The 20,227-nt window shown below is 40.3% G+C and overlaps 1 protein-coding gene across 4 annotated transcripts in view; it reads left to right on the forward strand.

Annotated features, from left to right (window-relative positions):
* CHST10 (carbohydrate sulfotransferase 10) overlaps window positions 1-17,607 on the forward strand; it is a 29,287-nt gene extending 11,680 nt beyond the window's left edge. For 2 of the 4 annotated variants that reach the window (XM_074964984.1, XM_074964974.1), the window contains exons 2-6: window positions 646-786; window positions 5,402-5,499; window positions 10,607-10,841; window positions 12,902-13,007; window positions 13,752-17,607. In XM_074964984.1, the coding sequence (XP_074821085.1) occupies window positions 687-786; window positions 5,402-5,499; window positions 10,607-10,841; window positions 12,902-13,007; window positions 13,752-14,289 (1,077 nt within the window). In that variant the 5' untranslated portion in view covers window positions 646-686 and the 3' untranslated portion in view covers window positions 14,290-17,607. The remainder of the gene's footprint in view (window positions 1-645; window positions 787-5,401; window positions 5,500-10,606; window positions 10,842-12,901; window positions 13,008-13,751) is intronic. The other 2 variants (XM_074964993.1, XM_074965003.1) reach the window with 1 other exon arrangement.
* Window positions 17,608-20,227: the final 2,620 nt, after the last annotated feature.

Genomic DNA, 20,227 nt, shown 5'->3' on the forward strand with positions numbered 1-20,227 from the left:
CAAAAGCACTCAACATTGGCCTAGCTGCTCCCATGGAAGTCAATTGCTAAGATGTCAACTGCTGATCAAAACTAAACAAAACCGACATGCAGCCTTCCTACCCCAGCATATCTGCAAACTGCATGCATAAGTAGCCTACCACTGTTACTCCATCCTCTCTCCCATTCCTCTTTGGTTCACCACCTGCTGTACTTTGCCTTTAAACCAATAACTTGATCCTGCAATCTTTCCAGGTGAAACTTTTAACCTTCCTGAAGCCCTGTTGACTTTGATGGGGCTCTGTAAGAGAAAAAGGGCTTGCCATGTGGATCCGATTGCAGGATGGGGGCCCAAAATAGTCATGTCTTTGGGGCAGGAATATTCTTTTACTACCCTTTCATACAGCACCCGAGCATGATGGCAGCCTTGACCAGGCTAGAGTCTCTAGCAGCTACTAGAACACTAGTAATAAAATTATATCATAACTGTAAAAGTATTATATATATTAAAGGTGATATTGTTATAAAGTTTACTCCTCTAGGTGTATTTGACTTCAGGCAAAAATATAATATGTGTATTTTAATGTCAGCTATACAAAGTACTGGTTTTATAAAATAGAAAAAAATATATTCGTATGTTGTAATTTTTACTTTTTTTTTTTTTAAGCAGGAAGATACAAAAGTTTTATATGGCTCACATCTGACAACATGCACCATCAGTGGCTGCTGTTAGCTGCATGCTTTTGGGTGATATTCATGTTCATGGTTGCTAGCAAGTTCATCACACTGACTTTTAAAGACCCAGATGGTAAGTTCACCTTTAATTAAATTTGATATAATACAGAGTATTGAACAATGTTCTGTCCAAAAGCGACAGTGTAATCATTGTGCCCAAAGCAGATCCCAACACATTGTTATCTCTTTGTGTATTTTAGAGGATTAGAGATTGGAGCAGTGCATTTTATAAATTGCTAGCAAGTGACAATGCTAATACGTCTACAGTTTACATTCTTGTTTATAACGATCTGACAAAATGACATTGCTACCAGATTCATACATTTGGGAACAGAGGGGGTTACATTTTGGAAGTCTGCCTTTTAATAAACAAGTTCTTGAACCAATTCAAATTCAACATCTTAGTCAGTAAACAAATGGTGTGTGTTTGAAGCAGTGCAGAACAATCCCCTGAATTGCTTCTTTCCTTATTAGAGAGAAGGGAGATTTCACAGTAACTACATAGTCTTTATTTTCTGCACCATTTTAAATACTTGCCATCCAGTTACAGCATTCAAGAGACATTGTATAAAGTTTGATTAGCAGTGCACGTACCCTAACCTCCCCTGTCTTGCTCCTTACTTTCAGTTTTATCCTCTGCTGTTTGATTGACAAATAGCTTATAGCTTTTGCTTAGCCTAAGTAGCCCAGACGATATTAGACTGATAAGGAGTTTTAAAGCCACTTGATGACACTACACAGCAGGGCGCATTCTCTATATACTGATGTGTTGCTGTTAACAAGCAGACCTGCAGGGAGCGTATGATGAAAGCACTGACATGACATGCAGATAGTGTTTTTGAGAGAGAGTGTGAGTGTGAGATGTTAGAAGATACCTCTATTCTTGTTAAGACACTTAAAGAGTAAGGTCATCAGTTCAGTTCTTTTCAGTGACTTGTCAATGGATAAATGGCACAGTTAAGTTCACTTAAATGGCATGCTTGGTAGTGTCTGCAGTCTTATTCAGCAAGGCTTACAGATGTGAACTCTTTGTAGCTGTTGTCGCTGCAGGCTATTTCTGTGCTCTGTTATGGCTGCAGATGAGCTGATCTGACTTTAGTTAGATAACTTTTATTACTTTGTACTATGCTTATTCTTGAAGCAGTAAATGAAATAAAGGTGACCAATGATTTCCACAATAACAATGTATTGCTATAAGCATCTTATACATGAGGCTGCTTGCCACAGCTTTCCATCAGGAAATGTCAAGAGAATTCAGATGTAATTATTTATTTTTAACCTTTTAGTTGGAATACCCACTCACCCCTTTTCTTTTTTGTACCTGCCAATTTTTTGGGTCGAAGCTGATTCCTTTCCTCCCAGAATTGCTATTGGAACAGAAGACAATGTAATTCCTTAGGCTCCAATCCTGCAAAGCCTTAAGCGCATAGTTAACTTTACGCACTGCGAGTAGCCCTATTGATTTTATTGGGAGTATTCACATAGATTATGTACATACCTCTGCAGAATCAGAGCCTTATTTGTTGTGCTAAGTAACTGCCATCCAGTGATATTGTGTAGAATGTAGACAGCTGTAAGAACAGTGTTTGTTAGCTAAAGATTTCTGGAAAGGGATCATAAACATTAGTTTTGTGTATGACTTACCAAAATGATGGCTGAGGGGGAAGAGCGAGAGTAATTTTGGCCCCGAACTGTTTTGACCCAGAAATATTTAATAGTGATAGAAAAACTGTCTAATTACTGTTTACTTATAAAAAAATATTCTGACCCTCCTAAATGACATGCTGTCAACTCTTGTGAGACAATTTAAAGGTAGAAAATACTATTTGTTTGAGTTAACTCAACCAGTTTTCATAAGGTGTATGTTTTGTCCAAATTGCTTTTGATGGATAGCTTTTTAGGTCTTTATTTGCTCCTGTGATTAAGTAGGCAATTCTCTGGCTTATTTTTACTCATGTTTTTGCAACGTGGGCCCGGGTCCTGCAATGATTTGTGCTTGGGCAGACTGCTTCAGCTTTGCAGTTTGGCTCAGAAGTTTGGCTCACCTTTGCAGTTTGGCTCCTGCTTACAGGAGCTCATTGCAGGATTGGGGCCTTAGAGATGAACTGATTCTTTGGGTTCTAATCTGGTCTCCAGTGAGACATGATTCGCTTTGCCTTCTCTTTGATTTTTCTGTCTTATCTGCCTGTATCCTCAAAAATAAATAACTGACTTCCTTCCCCTTGTCTTTATAGAAGTGGTAGTTTCCATTTTGTTTAATCTCCTCCTGCTATGATATACAAGCTTTTAGCAAGCATTGATTATCCTCCTGCACTTCAGTACGCTTAAGTTACGTAACTTTTTTTCACTACCACTACTTAATTTTCCTATTACTACTCCTGAACTAATTTGAAGAAGAATAAACCTACTTGGCAGGTAAGATGGCTTAGCTTGCAATTTGAGACACTTCTGTTCTAGTTTCAGCAATAATAAATTCTCACCAAGATTCATGATTGTCCTTAAATTGCGGGTGGCTTGCTCTTTCAAGTATTTTTTATATATCTGTAAAAATGTGAGAGTAATGTAATGAAGTGCCATATACTGTCTTGATGAATTATTATTGTAGGAGACATCTTAAGCCGTAGGTCAGAGGGTTGGGAATCTTTGTTTGTTTGAAAGCTACAATAGAATTTTATTTTTGAGGGAAGGCTTTGCGTGTGGGGCGTGCATGTGTGTCCCAGAAGCATCTTTGCAACTGTCATTTATTTATCATTTGTACTGTGGATCATGCCTAGTAGCTCCAGTCATGGATCAGGACATGATAGCGCGACAAACATAGAACAAAAAGGCTGTAAGGTCTTTGGAGTAAGGGCTACTGCAGTATAAGACGAGAGACCAGGTGAAGACAGCCAGCAGATGGGGAACACAAGGGAACAGTCTTCCTTTTTTCCCCGTTTGTCTTCCTGCTCACTTCCCCTTCTCTCTCCCTCCTGTGCTACTTTGTTCTATGTATGAACAAAGTTGAATTGACAGGAAATTGAGGAGTTTCCCTAAATTTCATTTTGCTGTTGCCGTGCAGGGAAATGGCAAAATCTCATTACTTCCTCTTTACTCCAGTTTCAGATTGCTACTTTGCTCCCTGTGCAAACAGTAAAGTTAAAGTGAAAAGATCTTCTAAATTTCACTTTGCACTACAGGCACATGAATGAAGCAACAAGTGCTGGCGGGTGCTTCTCTTTGTACTAGGACAAATGGAGACAAATAACTGTCTTCACAGAAGAAAAAAAATATAGAGCGCTAAACTGGGGGGGGGGGGCGGAACCAGTATGACCCAACCCTTTACAATTAATACTCATAGTGAGGATTATCCTCAAAAATACTGTACTCAGTTGACAAGGGGCTTGTTTATTTTACTTTATTTTGTTTAGCAATTGTTCTTTAAATCAATTATTTGTTTTCCATATTTTATGAGTATGGCATTTTTTCCCTTCTGCCCTGGACCAAATATTCCTCTGAGTACACAGGGTCTAGGGGAAGGTAAATGCAAATTCCCCACCCTTGGTTATGCAAAAGCTTTTTGAAGGTACACCCTAAGGAGTGGGCCATTGTGAGCTGATCACCTTTTACATAAGGCCAAGAGCAAAGTCCGAAGCTGTATAAAGGAAAGACTGAAATGCTTATGGTGGTTCTGAGTCTGAATGTGAGACTGTCACAAATTTGTTGCCACGGGGAAAAACCAGTTCTGAGTTCTGAAGGAATAACACCTTGTTGAAGTTAGGGTGACCTCTGAGAAGATTTTTAGAATGTGTGTAGGTTGTTTTTTTTTTAATTTTTAATATGTTTTCTATGTAATGCTTTCACCTTAAAAATAGTATGTGCTTGCTTAAAAAGAGTTCTGTTGTTAACTTATAACTACAGATAATACACTGGTTCTAGCCTCTGGAGAGAAAGCAAAGTGCAGATACTGGCCTTTTGGGCAGTCTAGCTTGCTGGGAATATCACGGTGTAGGCAGGGAACTGTGCAGCCTGGAAAAACCCTGGTCAGGAAGAAGAGAGAAGTGGATGTCAGCCCAAGAGAGGTGATGGCTGAGGAGCTGGGAGCCTGGAGTGGGTACCCTTATGAACCATAAGGAGGGATACAGGCGTGGTTGCCCTGAACGGTGACATTTACAACAGGACAAACCTGCATACTAAGATGTGCAAACACTGATGTATTAATTTTCTTTTTGGCTATACTTAGCTGAGTTTACAGAAAGTAAAAATCTCCTGCTGTCAAACCCATATAGTTATGCTCATTTGTTTACTGAATATAATTTAAATATCATACATTAATGTCTCGAACAATATGTGAAATGACTAGATGAATCTTTTTTACAGGCTGGATTTATGAATTCTTATGTTTCTCTGCTCTTCCTTATGCAATGTTAATAAAAGCCTAATAAAGACATAGCACAATATTAATCCCTGGTGTAATCCTACTGAAATTATACCAGGGGTGAATTACGCCTTTAGCAGCCAACATCCCAGAAGAGGACATCCTCTAAAATATTAGTGAGCCATATTGTGCCATGTTTGTTTCAGTAACCTCCCATTTTGAAGCAAGCCCTAAAATGTGTGTGTTGATTCAAGAATTGATACCAGAAGTTGGCTGTAATGCAGAAATAATTGTCCATTTTTCTATAATTTTCTCCTCTCTCATTCTTATCTAGTATATGGTGTCAAGCAAGAGCCATTAATGCTGACAGCTATGACAAAAGTTGAAAAGATACAAGTGCCAGAGGAGAAATGTTTGCCTGAAGAATTCCAGGTGCCTGCTTTTGAGATAACTGTTCAGTTTGCTGAAAAATGTGTGAAAATATGGAGTTAATGAAAGAAAGCTCTTGTTTTAGGGCATCAGAAATTGCTGGACAAGAAATATGTACTTGGCCCTTTTATTTAGAATAAGTTAGGTGGACGTCATACTGTTCTTCTTGGAGTTGTCATGGGGTTCACTCACTGCTGGGGCGCCTCCTTGCTGCTGCACCTGGGAATTAGTTCTGAACTGGTCTGACATACCCTTCTTAAGTTGCTTGCCCCTGGTTTCTCTCTTTCTCTCTCTCCACTCAAGTTACTTCCTCTCTGTGACTTGCCCGGTGGTCTTTTTCTGGAGTCAGGATGCTCCCTCTTCATGTCTCAGCCTTCCGGCTAGTCACTATTTAGATCTCACCTTCCGCGGTATCAAAGTCCCACTGGACAAGCTGTTTCAGGCAGTCTTCTGATCCACTGCCAAGTCTGTGCCACTTTCCCAGTAGCCGGTAGGGCAAATCAGGCCCAGCCACTACTCCAGGTTCCAGCGCACTATATTTATTTTTGTAATTAGACTGTGTCTTCCCCCATACCTCCTTCCACTTTTGGTTCCTTTAGTCCTCTGTGCAGTCTCTCTGTTTTTGTCTTTTGCTCTGCCTGTTCCATTCCATATCCCCCCGCACTCCCCTTCTGCATGTGTCATGTACTCTCTGCTCCACATCTTAAGGTTTCACCTAAGCAGAACATGAACCCAATAGACTTCATTACAACTTGAACTTTCTAGCATGCAATTTTGAGTGACTGGAAATTAGGCAAAACAAGTCTGCTACTCTCTAATTTACAGAGACAAGCCAATAACCCCATGTCATGGAATAAAGAATTGATGAGGGAGGCTGTTTTGGTGATGTTCTGAGGGAAGCTCTTTTTCCCATTGTCTCAAGTCATTTTATGGCTGATTTTTTGCATGTAGAGGTTGAAATTGAAGTCGTTACCAGAATGCTCAAACTGAGAGAGCCCCGGGTTTTGGACACTACTTTGATGTAAGGCTGGCAATATTGTAAGTGTATAAAATCTGCCCTTGCGTATCAGGGAAAGAATAATGAAGTGCCAGAATACAGTACTATCTCCCCCATGACTTTATGACAGCTTGAAGTGCTGAGGAGAGCTGTTAATCCAGAATACATGCAAAGGTGATGTTTATAGTCAGACAAGCAATCTGCTAGGTTTTTCAGATTTCATTATGGCCAAGAGAGATTGGAGAGGAATAGCAGTAGAAAGCAAGATACTGTTTTCCCATGGAGAATTGGGGTGGAAAACAAAAAGGCTTTTAATTAGCCTCCTTACGTATGTTTCACAGACACATGCTTGAAGCTTTTGACATTTTGAATGCATGGATGACAGTGCTTGGGTTTCCAAGCTCCCTTAATCAAATCCTTCTGAACTTTACCTTTGTAACAGTGAGCTATAGAGAGGTCAAAGTGAATAACGGACTTTATTCAAGAAAATAAGAGAAGTAGGGTCTCTTCTTTCACAATATGTTTCTAACATTTGTGCTGAGATCGGCAGTGACAATAAGAAATCTATAAGGGCAGAATGCAGCTGGAACCAATAACATGGGGGATCAGGGGCTGTCGGTAGCCACACCATAGTTAAGGTTGTAACTGAATTTTCCTTATAAATCAGATTTTGGCCCATCCCTCTACTAAAATCCAAAAGCTGGTAGTCAGGCCTGGGGAAAAGGTAAATTTTTCTCCCTCATTTGAAATAAATGGTGCCTTGATGGCCTAGAAATGGAGGTGTTTAGCAGAGGTGACAAAGCTTTCCAACTTTTTACTACTTTGCACCTAGAGACAATATGAAAAGGGAGGAAAAACGAGAGGAAAATTTGAGTGAAAATTAGTTTGAGAAAATGTGTGTGTTTCTTCATGATCTAACCACTCTATATAAAATTTAGTTCGCTGGACTCATCTAGTTGAGATCTAGTGCACAGGACCAAATATTACTTGATTGAACACTAACTTCAAAAGTTATTTTAAATAGCAGTATCAAGATAGCTCATTGGCTTAGACTCCCTTAAAATGCCTGCTGGAGGTGTCAGCACACTTTTTCTTTTTTCTTTTTATCCCTCCTCCCCATTTTTAAATGAAAACTTCTAGCCCTTTTCCTCGAAGAATCCAGCCTCACCTTGTAAACCAATTACTGGGGAAGCCTGTTAGTAGAAAAAATAGATTTTTTTCCCCCACCAGAATTGAAGTTAATCCAGCAAGCTATTTATACCTAAAGAGCTCCCTTTTTAAGATTGGTGGTCACCACAGTTCTGCCAGATCCTTGCTTAAGACCAGAAAGTGGGAGGCAATTAAAATGGAAGGATCCTAATTCATCTATTCAAGGGGAGGGGTGAATGTTGCCACCTTCTGCTGTTGATCCTCTTCCTCCTGCCCCTGCCAAGTCCCTGCTAACCCCAGTACTCCCTTCAGTAGACCTCCTAAGGTGCTCACTTCCTGTGGATTTAAGAGGCCCAGTGGAGATGGGTGGGGTAAGGAGAGCATGGAGCGTGGAGGTGCAGTGGGGAAGTGGGTCATGGAGAGGGGTAGCAGAGTGAGGAGGTTGTATCCCTCAGGGGAAAACTGGAGGTTGGGTAGCAGAACAGAATGCAGAAGGAGAGCATAAGAAGCACTGAAGAAGGGGCCAGAATGTATTTCAAGCCTTACGTTTCTTCTTTCCCCTTCCCTGTAAGCTGTAGGTTGTTCACCAAGGCGTCACCCACTCTCTGAAAGATTTAAGGTGCTTGTGCAGACGCCCTCCTTCAGAGGATCAAATCACCTAAGTTTAGATCGTCTGTCACATGCCTCACTTTAAGTCTCTATATGGAGTAACCCTTGTTCTGAGGCTAATGCAGAAAGGCCATAAGCTTTATTACCCTGCAAGATCTTTAAGGCTGTAGCAGCTTTCAGCCTCATAAACCCAAGCTGCTTTACTTTAAACTGTTAATCTGTGGGTCTTTTTTCAGGGAATTTCCCTAAGCATTCCAATGTCTCACTTTAACAGAATCAGAATGCTCTATTTGCTTTCTGGAAAGCCAACACCTAACACTGAATGAAATAATTGTAGACATGACTGTGACAGGTTGGATCACAGAAAACCCCTTGGGAACTGCTAGCTGATGTGCTGAGACTACTTCTAAGTCTGTTGTCCCTGGCAGCTTGGGACTTCAGGTTTGAGCCTGCCTGGCTAGAGCCACACATGCTAGCCGGCTGCAAACCCAGACCCATGTCTGAACCACGTTCCCCAACAGCTGCAGGCTTAACTGAAAGTGGCTTAAGAAGTGTTCCTGTCTCTAACACTCAGATGCCCAGCTCCCAGTGGGGTCCAAACCCCAAATAAATCCGTTTTACCCTGTATAAAGCTTATGCAGGGTAAACTCATAAATCGTTCGCCATCTATAACATTGATAGAGAGATGCACAGCTGTTTGCCCCCCCCAGATATTAATATATACTCTGGGTTAATTAATAAGTAAAAAGTGATTTTATTAAATACAAAAAGTAGGATTTATGTGGTTCCAAGTAATAGCAGACAGAACAAAGTCAATTACCAAGCAAAATAAAATAAAACACGCAAGTCTAAACCTAATACAGTAAGAAGCTGAATACTGATAAAATCTCACCCTCAGAGATGTTCCAATAAGCCTCTTTTACAGACTAGCCTCCTTCTAGTCTGGGTCCAGCAATCACTCACACCCCCGTGGCTACTGTCCTTTGTTCCAGTTTCTTTCAGGTATCCTTTGGGGGTGGAGAGGCCATCTCTTGAGCCAGCTGAAGACAAAACGGAGGGGTCTCCCAGGGGTTTAAATAGACTTTCTCTTGTGGGTGGACACCCCTCCGTGTAGAATCCCAGCTACAAGATGGAGTTTTGGAGTCACATGGGCAAGTCACATGTCCTTACAGGTAGCAGCCATTGTTCATATGCTACCTTGAACGTCCTCAGATAGACTTCTTATGTGGACTGGAGCTTTCCAAGATCCATTGTCTGTTAAGCGTTTCTTGATTGTGCACTTAAGTTGCACATTCCTTTCTAAAGAAGCTGACCAAATGCCTTACTAAGGCTACTTAAAATCAAACAAGTACACAACCAATATTCATAACTTCGAATACAACAATGACACATGCATACAAATAGGATGAATATATTCAGTAGATCATAACCTTTACAAAGATTGTTACATGGCATATGTAGCATAAAACATATTCCAGTTATGTCATGTGTACATTCATAAGCATCTTCTCATAAAGCATTGTGGGGTGCAACGTCACAATGACCATTTCCATTAAACAGAGCTTGAGCTGTTTACCGTGATGTGTTCTTGAGATATTACTGCTCCTCTATCATCTTTGCTTCTCTTTCTGATTATTGGGTTGCTATTTGATTAAGTAGTTCCTCCTCCTCATCCAGAATTGTGCTAGGGCCTGCCTCTGTGCAAAACTTTCCCAAGCAACTGCAGAGTGAAAGGACCATTAATGTTTGCTTCATTGCTGCCCGTTGGGTTCTGAAGAGCACTTGTGAAACTGAGCAGAATTTGGTCAACCTTACCTTGCTGCAGCTTGGAGAAACGGATGCATTAGGGCTGTCTGCATGTGCAGATACGGGAAGTCAGCACAGCATCACTTTGCATCTGGAAGGTTATCTTCCTGTCCATAAGGGCTAAAAATCTTTTATGTTTCAAATGAAAACTTCATTTCTGCTGAAACTGATTGCTTAGCTCTGCCTTCCCACCACCTGGAAAAGTTCCTACTTGCCACTGCACTTAGATAAGGAATTTTAAGTTCTGGTAAAAGCATGGTTTGTTCCTTTCTATACAGACAAGGCCAAACTTGATAAAAATTGCTGTATAGAAAGGTTCTTACCCTCCTAGATAATGATTGAAAATCACCAGCCTCTGTAGTAGCAACACTGAGGAAGCCAACAGAAACCAACTGGGATGATGTAAATTTAACAGTATTTTTTATACAGACGAGGGTGGAACATAACATATACTTTACTATGATACTGAATTTGATTGGTTGGTCTCTTACTCTCTAAAATTTGATCTAGAAGTTAAACTTTTGCTTGTTTTTTTTTTTTTTTAATAAGCCGACTGGAAAAGTTTTTTCTGAAGATCCGATGCACCAACCCCTGGTCCATGTGAAAAGGATTGAGCTTCTCAGGAATGTGTGCAGAGATGCAGCGTTGAGAAATCTCTCTCATACTACTGTTTCCAAGTTTGTCTTGGACCGAATATTTGTTTGTGACAAGCACAAGATCCTATTCTGTCAGACTCCAAAAGTGGGCAACACTCAATGGAAAAAAGTCTTGATTGTTTTAAATGGTACCTACTTACTCTAATGAGTGTAAGGTTTTTGTTTGAGGGGGAAAGGGCTGAGTCACTAGAATGAGGGAAGCATTAAAACTAATTTCTTAACATTCTTCTTTACAAACAGATACTTAATTCCACTCATTCATTCCTTGCAGTTCCTTTTAGTCCTTTTTAAATGTCTCCTTCTGAAAAATTAAAAATTACCTTCTTTCTGCTAGAATACATATCTTTGTAACTTACCTCAAAAGTGATTTATCTGAGCCATTGAGGATTTATTTGGTGGATTTATTCTCACTGCAGGCCGGACTCCCTGTGAGTAGAATTTTTAAGCAAGTGAATCATAAAGGATCACAATCCCCTAAACCAGGGTAATTTAAAACCTATGACTTGAACCAACAACAAAAGGAACAGTTGTGATTTCAAGTGTCTAGCCATAAGAAAAAGTTCAATTTTTCAGCAGTACTGTAAGATTTCCGTGGCACGAAGCTGGAATTTCTGTCTTGACAGCAGTTCTCAGTTTTCAGTTTGGCAGCTGCTGCAGGTCTGTAACACTGGGATTTTGTATATACATTATTAATGGGCCATGGCATGAGTTATGAAGAATCAATCATACACTTAAGGGTGTAGAATTGTAGCCTGGTCAGTGAAAATAAATTGTAGAATGACTTAAAACAGGAGAAAAGGAACAATGTTGTGATTTGTGTTAAAATAAATTTCTGACAGGTGCATGTTCTCTCTCTCTCTCTCTCTCTCTCTCTCTCTCTCTGAAGTGTTATGGTATGTGAACAAAAATAATTAACCTCTTCAAGGCTATATCTCAAGGTGCAGTTTCACAGTAAAAGTAAATGCAAACTTGGGTGAATGGTTTAATGTAATCACTGATGTCCAACAAGGATGCATTCTCTCATCTCTCCTATTTGGTATTGCCACTGAGTTCATTTTGAGAAAAAATATAGATGGATACAACACAGGCCTCACATGGCTCGACAACAGTACAACAGAAGATCTAGATAGTGTTAACGACATAGCTCTTCTGAGTGACTGCTCAACCAACACGTAAGCAAAGACCGAAAGTCCTAGGCTGTCAAGTCTGGCTTTTGCCAGCATTCAATTCACACAAGAAGAGGGGAGGACAAAAAGCATTAATTATAAAACAGGAAAGACTGAGGACATTAAGATTCCAAGCTGTGTGAATTAGTCACTGCAGCCTTATCGACACTAGGCTTTTTTCTGAAACATGTTTCCTGGCACCAGTGCGACTCCAGCGGTGGGAGCACTTGTGTATAGATGGGCACTGGTGGCTTTCATGGAGACTTGCTAGTCTGATGACACTGTACTTGTCCTTCCGCCCACATGGAATCCCACTGAGTTCCATGGCGCTCTATATTGGCACGTCACTGCAGGACTGGGGTCTTAAACTAGCTGTTACTCTTTCCTGCACCCTCACGTGCCTACAGAAAGACTGATAAACTAACACCTGGACTCTCACCATTCTGAATGTGTTATGTATTTTATTCTCTTATGCAACACAGAAGGATCTGAAGTTTGGTAGTTTTCAGCATAGTTTTTTGTTTAATTAAAAAAGGGACCCAAGCAAAGAAAGCTTGCCAGGAGCTTGAGAGTGAAGTGTTTGTGAGGTAACATGGTTCAAGTAGACGCTTTACAGTGTTCCCTGTTTGCTGGAAACTAAACCAAAAAAGCCAATCCCTCCTGTAATGCTAAGCTTCAAAGTCTTTTCAGCTGGGTTATGTGGGAGGAAAGTTGTGGAAAGGGAGGGGAGGGGAGGGCTGACAGATAATGCTTGTTTAACATGTATTATTAAGAAACTTGAACGCTTGTTTGGTTTAGACAGGAGTTATGTTACAAATCTCCAAATCTGTATTCTTTTGAGTGTTGAACAGCCCTTAGTGTTGCAGTCTGAATCTTCCCTTATTTAACAGCTTTTGTACCTAGTAACCATAGATATTAATGCCACAGAAGAGAGAGAAAATAAATAAAAACACCACTGAGACACAAATACCCTTTCCCACCTCTTTTAAAGGTAACCTTTTCTGTCTGTCTTCTTTATCTAGGAGCATTTTCTTCCATAGAAGAGATCCCAGAGAACATTGTACATGACCATGAGAAGAACGGACTTCCACGCTTATCCTCCTTCAGTGACTCTGAAATTCAAAAACGGTAAGATGTGATTTCCCAAGGAGATAGATAGGTTTCTGAACCAAAGAGGAAAATTAGGAGGTATTACCACTGGTGTAACTCTGCTGATTCCGTTGATGTTGTGTTACCATCTCATGTTGACTTCAGAGGCGTAAAACCAACATTACTGGTGAAATGGAGTGGAGAATCAAACCCAGGCTGTGCTTAGATGTGCTTAGGATTTCTCTGGTTCATCTGTTACCTATATAACGCGGTAAGTGCTCAGGGTGTTTTAAATAAAAGATAGACGAAGATTCCTTTCTTAGAAAAACTTACAATCTAAGGGTCAGATTGTGCCACCTTTATTCACATCAACAAGTGCCTTACTTCGTAAGTAATGCTACTGAAATCAATTGGGCCCTGAGAAGGGTTGAGGAAGTGGGAGGATAGGAACAAAATGATTGTGGTCACTTAGGAGACTTGTGCCCGGATGGTTATGAAAATACAGTTTTTTGTTGAGTATAAGACTAAAGGTTTTTATAAGCCACCTTGAAGAACTGGTTTTGAGAAGGGATAGTTCTGTAACAGAAAGGTGACATCTCATTTGAGGCCAGGTCCAAAGCTCATTTGAGCCAATGTCTGAGAGAGAGATGAAAAGTGGGCTCCTCCTTAAAAGTCATATTCTTGGTGTTTCAGAGGTCGTATTTTATCTCAGTTTTGTAGCTTTTCGGTACGTAGTTCACTTTTTCTATCTGTTTAATCCCTTCCATTTCTGTTTGCCTTTAGACTGAATTTATACTTCAAGTTTTTTATTGTAAGAGATCCATTTGAAAGACTTATTTCTGCATTTAAGGACAAGTTTGTCCACAATCCTCGATCTGAACCTTGGTACAGGCATGAAATTGCTCCTGGCATTATTCGGAAATACAGGAAGAATCGCACAGAGACCAAGGGGCTGCAGTTTGAGGACTTTGTGCGCTATCTGGGGGACCCTAACCACCGATGGCTAGATGTTCAGTTCGGTGATCACATAATTCATTGGGTAACATACGTGGAACTTTGTGCCCCATGTGAAATAACTTATAGTGTGATTGGACACCATGAAACCCTGGAGGATGATGCTCCATATATCTTGAAAGAAGCAGGAATAGACCATCTGGTATCATATCCCACAATTCCACCAGGAATAACGGTATACAACAAAACAAAGGTAGAGCGTTATTTCTCAGGAATTAGCAAGAGAGATATAAGACGCCTATATGCTCGCTTTGAAGGAGACTTTAAACTCTTTGGATATCGGGAACCAGATTTTTTGCTAAACTGATGCCTAGAAACTGTGAAGACATGTCTATCAGATTAAACTAAAGCATATGAATACCAGCTGAAGCACTGACAGAACTGGGATTGACAGTAGTGTACCACTGTTTTCTAGTTTTTTGATGTTGCTCCATTTTTCAGTGGAATATTTGTCACACGAACAATTAGGGGTTCCTAATTGTTAGCCACTGACCATGTTTTCAACATATGACATTGCAATCTTCTATTGTGAATTAAATCTGTCTCATCCAACATATATACTGTACTTATCCCCTCTTCCCAAGGAAAAAGAGGAAGAAACCAATAGACTATAAAAGAACATCAAATAGAATGCAATGTAAAATGTTGTATAGCATTTCGTAAAGATACCAGTTTTGCGAAATGCAAGGGGATCTGATGCTTATAAAAAGAAATGTGGAGTTTCTCACGGGCTATGAAAACTAGAGGCGGACATAGGACCAAAAACCGATGTTGCGCTAGACAAGCAAAAGACATCCAGAGTCTGCTCTGTGGCTTCTATAATCGTTGTGCTGAGCTAATGCCGTTTTTTGTGATACACATAAAATGAGTCTAACTTGACAGAAGCTTCAGTCCTATCCAAAAAGGGCGGATTCCAGAGGCTGTTTGTTTTTATTTTGTGTCATGGTGTTATGTGTACTTACTACTGATCTATCAGGCCACATAATGGTTCATTTTTTAATTGTTAACTTCCAAGTTCGTATGTTGTCTGAAAACTTGAGGTGGAGCATAGATCCCAACAAGAAACTCGGAAGGACTGTTGGGGAGCCTTTGAGGAAAACTAATTAAAAAGTAAAGATGAATTGTATTTGCAAGAGCAAATATAGAAGCCAAGACCCGCTTTCTAAATAGTGTGCATTTTAACGTTATTTATTTTCTAATGTTTCAGGCTGTTACAAATATTAAATAAGCCATGAGAACAAGAAAGCATATGAACATAAAAGTTGCCATAATTATTTGGACCAATAGTCCAGCCACTCCAGTATCCTGCTTCGAGCAGTGATCAGTACCTGATGCTTCAGAGAAAAACAAATCCCCTCCCAAAATGTACCTCCCCAATTCTAAATGGGTAGATTCATTCTTGACTCTTCCCGGTGGTCAGTTGGCATAATGCCCTAAATCAAAGCTGCTCAAACTTTATACCATCAGCTTTGGCAACTTGCCAGGAGTTCAAGAGCTACACTTGTGTATACATTTTTAAATCAAAATTAAATTAATACAACCATAGTATTTGCCTGTGCGTGCACTGTTCCTGTTTGATTACGAGAAGTCTTTTTTTGTTTTTTAGTTCACCAGCAATAAAAACCGGTGGTTGATCAGCTTTGCCCCCACCCTGCAGTAAGTGGCAGAGGGAAGACCACAGCTGCATTTTAGGATTCGCAGAGTCATATTTGGCTGCCGAGCGGCATTTTTGGCATCTCTCTCCAAAAGGATGAATTTTGAATATAATAGTGTCTCAGCTTCCATGGCTAGAATCATTAATGATGGCCATAGAGTTATGGAGTCTCTCGCTCTAAATCCAGCCACAGTATTTGTCTGGATAGCCTCCTGTGGCAGAGCAAAGGAAGTAGCTTACACCTGTGAACTTAAAAAAGGAAAACCAGTGCCAAATTGGACATGGGCTGCTGTCCTCAAAAAAGGAAGTCCTTTAGTAGCTGGATGCGATTCCAGAAGCATATTGACAGACTGGTCTAAGGGAGAATTGTTACTGGGCATTGTTCACAAAAGAACAGTCTAAGGTGGCAAAGCTTGAAGTGCTCTTGTTTTTCTTGAAAAAGCAGCAGTTACAATGTCTTAGATTTGTTACTACTTAACTGATAATTAAAGGATGTAACAGCTCAGTTATTTTTATATGAAGTAATAGAAAAGTATATTGTTAAATGCATTTCAGAGCTAATGAGCTGATTGATTACCTCTCTATTGAATTAAAATGTAACAATGTGAATAATGTATAGTGAATTAAGGCCTTAAAGTTTAGTCCTAATAAAGGTGAAGTAGAATTTTTCTCTCTCAAGCAAAAGATACTGATCACATAACTGTGTCTGGTTTTATTCTTCTTAGCACAGTGTTTGGTACTAGATGCAGTGACCTACTAAGTTCAATTACATTTCTATTCTGTTCCCTTTTTCTAATGGTTCCATACTACTAGCTCTGTGCTCCTACACTTTACAGTCTGGAATTGGAATGGTTTCAGAGTAACAGCCGTGTTAGTCTGTATTTGCAAAAAGAAAAGGAGGACTTGTGGCACCTAAGAGACTAACCAATTTATTTGAGCATAAGCTTTCGTGAGCTACAGCTCACTTCATCGGCAAATTGGTTAGTCTCTAAGGTGCCACAAGTACTCCTTTTCTTTTTGGAATTGGAATCACCAGATTTACAGATGGCGTGCAACTGCGAGAGCAGGGGGACAGAGAAGTGTGCTGATTAATTTGCAGCAGAGTGTGTGTGTTCTGTGGCACTGCCATGGGGACAGTTGCAGAATTATATTCTTCTATTAGTAATCAAATCCACAGTGTGATTGTCCAGAATGTATTGCAGGCTGATGCCTCCCCTCTGGAAGAGAATTGAGTCTGTGTTCACCCTACTTTGGTGCTGCCTTGTACAGAACTTCATTGGGGTGTTTTTAATAGACTTGTGTTTAACTTTAGGAAACATTGCTTTTCCTTTGTCATCTGTTGCAGTTGCTTGAGGTGCCATAAGCCCATTGCCACCAGAGCAGCTGTACAGCTCTGAATGCACTGTAGTGTGGCTTGCCTTGTAATAAGAGAAGTGCCCCTGCAAGACAAGCAGCAGTACACTTCCAGTTGAACAGCTGATGGCAACAGGCTGACATTACCCAGAGGAAATACAACAGCTGACAAATGATGCTGCTTAGTGCTAAGTAACACTTAATCATAATTTCCCCTTATTAAGGAAGGCAGGGAGTGCAGGGGCAAAGGAATGTACTTTTGCCTGGAGTCACAAGCAATGACCTTGACAAAAATTCCAGACAGCACTGAAAACCGCTCCTGCTAGTCACTCTAACACCCCTTATGGAGTAACTAACATTCCTTTGAAACAACTGCAAGTTACACACCTACCGTGATTTAATAAATAGGGATATTCTTGTAGATCTTTCTGTTTCTTCAATCTGTAGCCTTTTTATGTTTCTCAATTCTCACTCTCCCTCCTTAGCAGCATAAGATAATATGCTGTGACATACACTCACCTCTCCTCCCTTGCAAAGATAGAAGAAGATTGGCTTCTTTACCTGTTTCCCTGAATGCCTATCTTTATAGTGTGATCACACCACAGTTCAGAGTTTAGCATATGGAGACAGAATTGCTATGGATTACAAATTACTTACTATGTGTGTGGGGATCTTGGTGATGTGACATTTACTGCTTTTAGATATTTCATCTGCCTTTAATGCTATAAATCTTGCTAACTGCATAATTATTGCATTTTTTTTGTGTGTCTCTGTTTATCCTGTACTTCTGTTCTTACTACTTAGGTGGTTTCTGATAACATTTCTCAGCAAGTCACATTTGAAATCTGACATGCTGTAAAGTCTCTATCTGGATCCACTTGTTTTGCTCTCAATCTATTCTCAAGGGGCTTTGCAGTATCCTTTGCACTGAATTTCCATCTTTATAGTGTTACTCAACCAATGAATGCCACTGTTCTTTTTTTAAAAGACATAGAATTACGTACAAATTACTGTATAAAAAGGCAGCTACCACACAGTCTGCTGAGACAGCTCGGTGGGAAAGCCAGGGCCCCAAAAGGGTGCTCTTGCTCCTTTTTGTATACTTCTGTCTTCTTCACTAACATACTTTCATTAGTATATTGTGAGTCTAACTTTCATTTGTAAAGCCCCTCCAGACAGGATTTTGGGATCAAATTCAGCAGTGAGATATGGTGGTAGAAATTCCATGTTGGTCATAAGCAGTAAGGGGGTTGAGGGCTGGGGTTATAAGATTAAATAATTCCACACCATCTCTTCCCTATGCATGTTATTTTATATTCTCCTGTTGGTTGCTCTCCTGCCACAACCCCACCCTTCTGTCCCCTTGGTAGATAAGTTACACCCACATATGCTCCTGCCATCCAGGAAGTTGGGCCTTGTCGTTCTATTTGCCTCTAGCGTGTTGTGCACCTAACCCTTTTTCCAACTACAATTTGGTATGTTTAGCATGTGTCTCCAGCTTATTCATCCTGTCCTTTCCTTTGTTCTATCTCCCTTACCTGAAATAACCAAACAGAAAGTAACAAACTGTACCCCTTCTTCTTTACCTGTTTCCGACTTTCTCACTGTTGAATCGCTCAGTATTTATATTGGCTGGTATATGAGTGGCTGGAGTATGACCCTTGGCTAACCAGCAGATGGGGTCTACACCCTGCCGCCTATGCCACAGTGACACTTCCTGAGCGTTGTGAGGCACCTCACTACCTGCCCTTGTCTGTGTCAGCTCCCAAACTCCACCAGCCAGGGGCAACACCAGCACTCCCCCCTAGGCCTCGCAGGCCCCACTGGCTCTCCACGGGTAAGCGATAGGCATACTCCAGCCCTTGAGACCTCCAAATGTCTCCCTGGAGTGTCCAGCCCCTGTTCCACTGGACACACAGTATTCACAGATTTGCTATTTCCAAAGAACAGTACACCCCAGCCCACCAGTTCCATCATCGCTCTCCTGAACACACCACTCAGATATGTTTAGAGTGAAAGCAAGTATAAGTTTATTTAACAAAGTCCAGAGATTCACGTAATAGCAGGTAGAAGTATTGGAAACAAATGGTTACATATAGAATAAAAGCATAACATGCATTCTAGAACCTAGACTTAATTAAACTAGATACACTCATGTCTTGTAGAGTGTAGGTCACCCAAAGTCGTTGCAGCATGTTACAGCCAGGTTTGGCTGTGATCCTTTTTTCATGAGATAGATATGCTACCAGCTTGTCTCCTAAGAGAAGGACCCTCTGTGTTCCTTTGCCTCCCAAGATATACAAGTCCCATCCTTTATCTTCATTCATAAATAGGACATCCACCTCCTGTTTTGTTCCTTCCTGTAGATTTTCTGTCTTTTAGATTTTGCAACCTTTTGATTGGTACCTGGTTCAGTATGCAAATAGGCCTCTATTGTGAGGCAGACAATATATAATGCACAAATGACTAGACAGGGAGATAAGCATCTATTACCACCTGCCTGGAAGGAACATGTCCGAGGATGTCACGGTGACCGGCCTTATCACCAAGACCTTAAAAACATAATTTTCAGTAATAGATACATAACTTCTTAAATATTATCCCCATATACATTGCACAATGTTTATAATGACTAGAGGGCTCCTGGCTCTCTGTAGAAACCTGACATACCACCCTTTGGTGAACTATTTTGCATATATCTGACCAAGGGGTTCCCTGTAAAACCCTATGGACCCATGTGCTACCTGGCATCACAAGGTCCCTGGGTCACAAATTTTGATTTAAGCAAGCCTGAATTTCATATATTGCTGAAATACATCTCTGTGTAGAGCAAGAATCTGCAGAAAGTTTTAATAATTTGTTATGGGCTTAAAGTTAGAGGGATAAAGGATTTGCCATTACCTCCATATAAAGAGCAGTCATCTAATTTCTTGCTAGCCAAAAGAAATTCTTTTAATGAGATATTGATTTTTAAATTGTAATCCTCTTAGCAGTGCATCGCTAGCATAAAGTACAGTACGGAAGACTTGCACTCTACATGCCAATTGTTCCAAGATAAGTTTATTTATACAGTTTAATACTCTATTTTGGGGTATATTTTCTATAGCTTCTAGTTGGAAGTGACTTTGATGATTAAATGTTTTGTTTGAGTTCTTAAGTCATCAAAAGAAGAGGCTTTACACACTAAAGAGAGACCCAGAGCACAATGGAAGGACAATGGATCTCAATGGGTAGAGAA

The sequence above is a fragment of the Natator depressus genome, chromosome 1 (assembly GCF_965152275.1).
Source record: "Natator depressus isolate rNatDep1 chromosome 1, rNatDep2.hap1, whole genome shotgun sequence".
Lineage (NCBI taxonomy): Eukaryota > Metazoa > Chordata > Testudines > Cheloniidae > Natator > Natator depressus.